Here is a 9,326-nt window from a genome sequence, read left to right on the forward strand (position 1 = left end):
CTGAAGGACGGACGGGAAATAACTTGAATCAGCTGGTCTGAGGAGCTGGAACAGACTGAATAACTGTCCTCCATCGACCCAAGGCCACCCTGAATGGACAGCTCACACCTTCCTGGAGACCTGAGTGGGCTGGAGAGAGTTTATATACAGAGGATATAAATAGATCTTCTTCTCAGCAGCAGCAGAGAGCTGAGTGTCTAACGTGGACTCTCTCCATGGTGCTGATTTCATTCAGCTCAATATCCCCCCTCTCACCTCCTCTCACCTCTTTAATAAACAATACTCTGCCTCTTTTGTTTCCTCTCAATGCCCTGATGACACACGAGTGTAGACTGTCGCTGCTGCTGATGAAGCAGCCTCTTGGCACACCTCGGGCCCTTCGAGCCTTTCACTCCTCGCCGTGGGAGGACCGGAGATGTGAACAATCTCAACAAGTGTCTGACAACATGAGGAGACGTTTAAGGTCTCTGACTGACTCATCTCTTCCCACGTCATCACGTTTTGCATCACAATGAACTGACATGAATCTGTTTCTTATGAATACATTGAAAAGAGCAGATGAAGAAGTGAGAATTATAAATATATTTTTTATTAGAGGCATGATATAATAATAATACAGGTACATACAAAAAAAGCAGAGTATGAACGCACTGGTCCAGCCAGGTGCTTACATGAGAGTATAACTCCTTACATAATACGACATTGCAGCATACTACTACAATTGGTTTGTGAGAAGGCTGGAGATTCATTGAATCTGACACCTCTCGGGTTTGTGTTGCTTGCTGGATCTCAGCACCAGCTGCAGGTCGCTGGTGAAGCTCGGCCGACGCGCCAGAGGGTCTGTGGCGGCGCAGGGCGCGCCGAGCCCCCGCGTCCGCCTCGCTCCCCTGCCCCGCTGGCCGATGCACATGGACTGGTAGGTGAGGATGGAGACGAGCTGGTGCCGGGACGGGCTGGTCTCAACAGGCAGTCCCCCAAGAGTGGCGAGGGCCCTGAACGCAGCTTCCAGCCCGGTGCCGTCTTTGGCCGACGTTTCGAAGAAGGAGACGTCCTCACCGAGGCTCTCCGTCACCTCCGCGCGGCTCACGGCTCCCGGCGCCTCCAGGTCCGCTTTGTTCCCGCAGATCACAGCCGGTACTCTCGCGGGATGTTTCAATTTGAGTAGCTGTGCTTTGGCAGCTTTGATCTCGTTGAGCAGCGCGCAGACTTCATCGAAAGAGTTTCTGTCATCCAGACTGAAGACGAGCAGGAAGGTGTCACCTGGAGGAAAGAAAACATGAACATTTAATATAAAAGTCGAGTTTAAAGACACAAATCTCACAATCTAGAGATTATTATACACATTTATGTCCAGAATCGTACAGTTTGTCTCACCTGTCAGGATGGATAACCTCCGTTTCGCGGGGAAGTTCCTCTCACTCGCTGCGTCCAGCAGATCCACCTGATAAGCTTCTCGTCCGATGTGGAACAGCTTCCTGTGAAAGTCCTCAGCTGTGGGCTCGTAGTTCTCTTCAAATTCGTTCCCCAAGAACCTCCTCAGGATGTTGGTTTTACCCACTTTGGGAGCACCGAGCACAACCACTCTGTGACAGTTCTTGGGCTTGGCCAGTCCCAGCTCCAGCAGGTCCACGGACCGCTTCGGGAGCCGATCAGTCGACCGCTGCCTGTTCCCAGAACTCGAGGATCTACTCGCAGCCGCTCTCTTCTCGTGCTGCCTCCAGCTCTCCCTCACGGTCTTGATGATGCCCATGCCTGTCTTGGATATGCTTGAGACTTTGGGGTGCTGTGTGGCCGGAGAGCTCTGGAGAGCTGGGTGCGTAATGCGTGACTGCCCGGTGAGAGAGTTGAACATGTCCAGGATGCCATCAACGGGAAGGTAGAACTTCTCAGTTGTGTTCATCTCCGTGTTCTGTCAGAGACACCGAGAGGCGATCAGAAATCTTACCGACCCAGCTGCTTCTCCATGTGTGCGCCGAACCAGAGCCGAGCGCGCTCTCTTATACACCCACAGCGCCTGCGTCACCGGCTCAACCCGACTCACCCAGAGAAGACACTCCTTTTATAGAAGCATAAAGCAAAACCCAAAAAAAGCACACAACAATCTCCGGTTTGAAGTCGCTACCCTGTGCAGAAAAATGAGTTCTGGAGAGGAGTTTGTAGCTTTAGGAACCAAAATGATCCAAATCAGACTGAAGATTTAAAACATCCTGATGTGTTGAAACCTGATTAAATGCTCTGGTCTATTTTTAGCACCTCACAAACAGGTGTTTCTGTCTCATTATGGATAAATGGATGAATGGACTGATACATAATTGCACAAATCCCTGTAGTCATGGACACTGGAGGTCTGGGCACTAATTAACCGTGTTCATCCTCTTCTCTCAGTGCTGCTCGGTGCATTTCAATCTATTTTTATGGTCTCATAACCACCACACGGTGTTTTCCTGTGCGCCTGCACAAGTCTGACATAACTGTGCATTTGGGAATTTTAGCTGTTCATCAGCAGCAGGACTCTGAACGCAACCCCCATTGCTTTCTGCAGCTGATCACGATGTGTTGGTCAGAGTAGAAGCTGCAGAGACAGCTCACTCTCTGCTGATGAGTCGTCAGCATCTGCACTGGTTTTATTAAAGACATCAATATCAGGGCACAAATTATTTTCTTGCATTCGTTTAAATCTTAGTTGAGAGTGAAGGTTTGGGAGGAGAACAGAGTGAAAGCTGAAGGACAGGAGGGAAATATCCTGTCTTCAACTGAACATTTCATCAGCAATCTGTCAGTACATGCAGGAGTCAAGTCACGTTGAATAACTGCAGCTTCTTTTCCATCAAATCATCCTTTTCACAAACCAAGGGCGCCTCTGAATGGAGAGCCCACATAACACATTTTCTTCCTGGAGACCTGAAGAATGGGTTAGTTATATAAAAAAAAGGAGAGACTTGATTGCCACAGAGCGTTTAACCTCAATCCAACGAGTGCAGTTCAGTGAATATCATCAGAAAACCATGTTTTGATGGAAACGATAATGGAGGTACATTTTCTTTGTACTGAAACGTGTGCTGTTCTGATGGAAGACCTTCATTGTTGACCTGGTTTTCACACAACCCACTTGAATAACAGTTGGCAAAGTTTCTGCAATCATCTTCAAGATGTGTTTAAACTTGACATTTCTTTATGAAATGAACGATGTGCTTATGGTCTGCTTGGGTTTAGGCACAAAAACACACAGGATTAGGAAAAGATGGTGTTTTGGCTTACCTGGTAGGCCTGCTGTCGCCACAAACACGGCAGGAAAACGTCCTGATGACACGTCAAAAATACCTCGCTTTCAGCTGCAAATGATCCTGAAGTTTTGTCAAAAATACTCAGTTTTCAGCTGAAAATGGTCCCGACATCTAAACAAAAAAGCCCTGTTTCCGGAGGTAAATGTTCCCAACATCTCATCAAAACGACTGTTTTCTTCTGCAAAAGGTCCCAATGCCTCGTCAAAAAACACCCAGTTTAAAGCTGCAGATGGTCCTGACATCTCATCAAAAATATCCTTTTTTCAGCTGCAAATGGTCCCAATGTCTCAAAAAGAAAAACAAAAAAAAACAACCTGGTTTAAGGCTACAAATGGTCCCAACATCTAGTTAAAAACATCCGGTGGATTCGTGCTTACAATTGTTGAAACCTTGTATTGAACAGCGGTCTTAGCTGTCACACCACCACCTCCCGCTTCAGACGTGACAGTCAGCTCAAATACTTGTAATCTGAACATGACATGATTCTATGATTGTAGAAATGTTGATGTGACACACATGAAACACGACTTAACAGTTTGCAGAAACAGCACCGAGGACAAAACACCTGAAGTAGTGTAGATGACAAACAATAAGACAAGGAGTGGTTAACTGTGCCTCCTAGAGACAGAGTATCCTGTAAACACAATGTTTTGTCATTGTGGGTCATGGCAGCTTACACTGCATCTCTGAGGATATGTTTGTGCGACATGGATTTTCAGTCAGGAGATTGCATAGAGCACGATATTGTTTGTACTACTTAATACTGTAATGTTGTGTTTGGGGTCCCAGAAGTCCGTTTCTATTGTTGGAGTTTGTTCACAGCAGGATTTAGACCTCTCTTGAGAGTAAATCTCAAGTATAAGTAATATCACAGTTGTACATTGAGTTATACTTAAAGAATAACTCCAATTTTACACATTTAAGATGTCTTGAGATGTTTAAAAGTACTAAACTACTAAAAGGGGAAGTAGTATAATACAGCAGGCTATAAATAAGAGCAGGGCCACATGAGGCTGCACAACCTATATTAACAAAAAATTACTTTTCTTGTGCATCTTTAGTGCATCTTATACCGTTTTTAATGTGCACATTTAACTTATCTTACCTTTTATTTACCGACATCATTCTAATGATCTGTATTAATGTAGCATTTGAAGCCCCTTTCCAAAACTCAATTGTACGGTTGACAAACTGATGATAAAACCAAAAAGGAATTTCTAAGAACTTTATTTTTTTTCCAGATTTTCAATACTTCTTATTTGTGGCTTTTATTTTGAATGCATCAGTATTTATGGTCCTCGCTGAGTGCCGCCATCTTGATGCAGCTGCGTGTCTGGTGGAGGTTTGTTGTGTATTGAGGATGCAGTGGGGCAGAGCTACACACAGTGGAGTGAGAGATGGTCCCAAATGGAAGAGGAAAGTTTACTTCTACAAGAGGAAGAGGAGGCCAGGATCTCTGCTCTGGGGGATGATGAGGAGCAGAAGAGTCTGAGTAAAGACACAGCAGCTCTTTTAGACACAGTCAGAGCCACAGAGGAGGAGCTGAGAGCTGAAGACGTCTCATTCCTGCAGAACTACACGGCTGCAATGAAGAGAGTCCAGCAGCGCCCCCTGCTGGACGATCCACAGCTGCCCTCAGGAGCTCTGATAGACATGGCCAAACACCTGGGCAACCTGACCCTTCAACATCTGGAACAAGGAGAAGGACATGGTGTCCTACACTCCTTTGATTCTGGATCCGAACTCTGCTCATCCAGAACTCCTCCTGTCTGAAGATCTGACCAGCGTGAGCCACGGAGAGAGACAGAAGCTTCCGGATAATCCAGAGAGGCTCGACTGCTATCGTTTTGTCCTCGGCTCTGAGGGCTTTGACTCAGGAACTCACAGCTGGTCCAGTCTGGGTTGTCAGTGTGGCAGCAGAGTCTGCTGAGAGAAAGGGAGATATAGGCTTACAGTCCAGATTATCGGGAATAGGGCTCTATCAAGGTGAATGCACAACATGCTCTGTCATTCTCTGATCCTGATAATACATACACATCTTCACACACACCTTCACTGAGAAGTTGTTTCCGGTCATTAGCACAGGAAACAACCTCCCCCTGAAGATATTACCGTTTGTCTGTGATGATAATTGTGTTGATGATGAGGATTGTGGTGAACTTTTCTTGGTAACTTTTCTATGTATAAGCAATGTGTTTAAACTCCCACTGAAGATGTCATCAGTTAATGTCGCTGCAACGGTGAAACAAGTAAGTTAAAGTTCAACCAAAAAGGAAAATTCAGTCTTTATCTACTCACCCCCATGCTGACTGAAAGTCAGGTGAAGTTTCGTAGTCCACAAAACATTTCTGGAGCTTCAAAGCAAGACAGTGTTGCAGCAATCTCCTAAAAAACTGAAGTAAAAAAAAACAACAGATAATAATCTAAGCCTCCAGAAGCCCAGAGATACAAAATTGATTTGAAAAGAAATTATTCACAATCTTTTTCAAGCCAAAATCCTCACTGTAGCTGCTAAGCTAAAAGCGTCGGGTCTGAAGTGAGCACACAAGCTCGACTTTAAATCGACGGTGTAAATAAGGTCTTTTCAAATCAATTTGGGATCTCTGGGCTTTGGGAGACTTAGATTACGCCGGACGAGCTGTACAGAGCCATTATATGTTGAGGTTTTTCTTTTTACTTTTTAAAACAAGTCCCCATCGACTTCAGCTGTTTAGGAGAACGCTGCACCAGAAATGTCAACGGTCTCCAATGTGGGCAGCAGCAGGCTGGTTCAGTCCGGAGATTCTGTCCTCCACCTGGTGTTACTAAAGTGAGAAGACAACACACAAGACAATAAGAGATCCATTGTGCTTGTACCCAGTGGTGTAACTGAGTACTTCCTCAAGTACTGTACTTCAATCCAAATCTGAGATATACCTGCACTTTGTGAAACTTCTCCTTCTGAAGATAAATAAACTATTTCATATCCCTGTTGGATCACACTTTCACTGTTTTTCTGACTTTTTACAGATACATGGCTCTTCACAGTACAGCCATACTACACACTTATGATGCTCTTATATTAAATGATGCACTGCTGTAGATGTAGCAGCCAACAGTAGATAACGTAGTTAAAATGAGCTCAACCTTAAACATCTACAGCAGGAAATGACAGATACACATGATCCCAGCAATAATATTAACTGCAACATCTCCTTGGCCTTTATTGGTTGTATTCAGCCGGGAGCGGTGGATTCTTGCAAATCAAATTACAGCCACTGGGTGGGCCCACAGACAGTGGATTTTTACACAGCTGACCTGTACTATCATATTCTACTGTCAAATCATAGTGACAATTTTAGCAAATATAACCCAAAAAAAAGTTACAGACTATAGCTTTAAGTTGGGTTTTGAATGCCAAAACTTTAGCTTGTAGTGGAGTTTGTTCACACAGTTTAGTATAAGTACTTTCACTTAATCAAAGAATGTGAATATAGATCAATATTCAGTATAATTTACCATTCTGACAGTTTTAATACTCACTAGTTGTTGTTTGTCCTGCACAGTGAACGCGGCACAGTGTTAGCATCTCCAGTCGAGCCATCCTGCTAACGTTAGCTGGGCTGACGCTGTTAGCGCGGCTAGTGCTAACACAAGCAGCGCCCGCTTCTTACTGCTGTTCGGGAATGTTGTCATCATAAGTGGCCGCCGTGAAAAAGTTATTCATCTTCGGTGGTTTTGCCACAAACTTTCCATTTTCCTCCCGCTTCCTCCGTCTCCCTGCACCTCTTACTTAATTTTCGCGCGGTTTGTTTTGCTAGTTTTATTGAATAATTTCTGCACATGCGCAGTAAGATGGGATAGTCCAATGTGGTGGAGACTGAAGGGGGGGATCCTGATATTATGATGTCATTCTAGCGCGGATTTAAAAAACCAAAACGTAATTAATTAGCGAAAAGTCAAAGACGAAGGCAATGAACTTTGCCTAATAGTCATAATTATATATTTATTATGTCTTAATGTTGTCAATAATCAGTAAGCTATGGCTGCTAGGTAACAGTCACTCAGGTGCTGTCGTAAAGTAAGCCCCGCCCACAGGCTCAGTGGCGACAGCAGGCTGTTCGCGCCAAAATTCCAATCTCAGGGTATACGGCAGACAATTTGGCGCCAAAAACGTAAACACATAATGGTCGCTGACCCGGCGGATCAAGCAACGCCTGTCTGAGGACCTGAGGTGAGTAAACGTCGCTGTGTTAATGTGTTTTATTTGTACAGTTACCTGCTCAGGAAAGTTGAATGTATTTCTGTGTGGGAGTTGAAGTGATTGTAACTTTGATTGACTTGAATCCAGTCCTGAAGGCTTAGAGCAGTCATTTGTACACCCCTCGCAAGTAACAAGTACCGGTGACATGAAGCTAACATTAGCTTTTACTGCCAGTTAGCTTGCACTAATTGTCTTAATACCTGAGCTAAACCCGGTGAGTTGAACATTTTACAGTATTTGTTGTGCTTCCGCCTCCTGTGACCACAGGACACAGCACAAGTCAGTGATAAACACTGTTTTTTTCAGTACACCGAACCTCCATTGTGATTTTGATGTTTTTTTTCTGCCGTGTTTATTACATGAATTACGCCACATTAAATTCAATTTGGGTCACTATTCCGAATCAGTCGCTCGTTTTGGTAAAGTCGGCCTGAAACCTGGTGAAAGTTGAATGTAAAGGTCGAAGTCGAGGGATGGAGTTGTTATCATCGCTGTTAGCTAGCTGACTTTAAAGTTGTTGCAGTTTCACTGTGGGGTCTGGTAAACCCGTAACCAGCTGCTTTTGATGATTAGTAAGGACACATGAACCGGGTGTTGACGGTATAAAGGGCTATTTTGAGTTATTTCCCCGTCCTATTTCTACAGACAGGTTTGCTTGTTAGCTAAATAGTCCGTTGAGCTGTGTGTGTGTGTCCGTGTGTAGCCGTGACCTTGCTGTATAACATATTAATGACACCATCTTAGCCCTGATTATCTATGAATTGAAAAACGTGGACAATTCAGGTTACTCCTATTTTGCTCATGTTAACTGCTGTATTAAAACTATGATGCAGGTATTACCTACTTAAAATGGCTGCTACACTAGATGTTTTTGGATGATTATTGCTGTTGCGTTAATGTGTATGTGTCATTTTACTGCTGTAGATGTTTAATGTTGAGCTAATATTAACTCTTTTATAAACTGTTGACTAGTTTAATCTACAGCAGTGCATCATATTGTATGAGATCATGTGTTTGTAGGTCACTGAGAGAGACACATCTGTAAAAAGTCAGAAATACAGCCTGTTTTCAGGGTTTTGATCATGCACTCTCCAGCTAATCCGAGAGGGTTTTTAAATACTTTATTTAGCTTACGTGGAGTTTCACTGGACAGGAAGGGGAGGAAAAACTGTAATCCTACAAAATAAGCTGTCCCTGTAATAATTATTACAAATGTCAGTGACAACATCTGTAGTCTCATTGAGCCACTTGTTAGCAACCACTGTTTTTAAAGCACGTAAGCGATTCAAAATAAACTGTGGGACATTTAATGATGTATTTTATGTCGTAGAACAAAATGGGTAAATATCTTAAGCCTGTGGTAACCACAGACCTTATTTCAGGCATGTAACCTGGAAGAAAATTCAAAAACCTCATCGACTTTGAGACGAGGGAACCAAATGTGTAAAGTCACCAAGAAGACAGGTGTAATGTCATTTTGAGAAGTTTTTACACGCAATATGCAGCTTTGTTGTAGTCTGCTCAGAACGGTTTCTGTGTGTTTGTCTCAGATGAGTTCAGACAGAAGTTCTGCTTTATTGTGTTTTTAAGTCACTGCACTGGCTTTCAGTGGATAGGAAGCATATACTTTAAAATCTTATTACTTGTCTATAAAGCAGTAAATGTTCTTCAGGCCTGAATACATCTCTGATTGATGTATTTCTGTGTCTCTAGAGACATGTAGTTGTGATGTTATATTAAAGTGCTTTCTTCTCTCCCTCTGTGAACAGTGGGACTTGTCTGCTGTGATCCTGTGAGCC

At 43.7% G+C, this 9,326-nt stretch overlaps 1 protein-coding gene across 1 annotated transcript; it reads right to left on the bottom strand.

Annotated features, from left to right (window-relative positions):
- Positions 1-745: 745 nt before the first annotated feature.
- Positions 746-1,900, bottom strand: rasd2a (RASD family member 2a). Its single transcript, XM_073495376.1, has 2 exons — positions 1,375-1,900; positions 746-1,260 (listed from the first exon to the last, which is right to left on the bottom strand). Exons 1-2 carry the CDS (start codon positions 1,898-1,900, stop codon positions 746-748), a joined length of 1,041 nt encoding a protein of 346 aa, XP_073351477.1.
- Positions 1,901-9,326: the final 7,426 nt, after the last annotated feature.

This window comes from Pagrus major, chromosome 23 (assembly GCF_040436345.1).
Source record: "Pagrus major chromosome 23, Pma_NU_1.0".
Taxonomy (NCBI): Eukaryota; Metazoa; Chordata; class Actinopteri; order Spariformes; family Sparidae; genus Pagrus; species Pagrus major.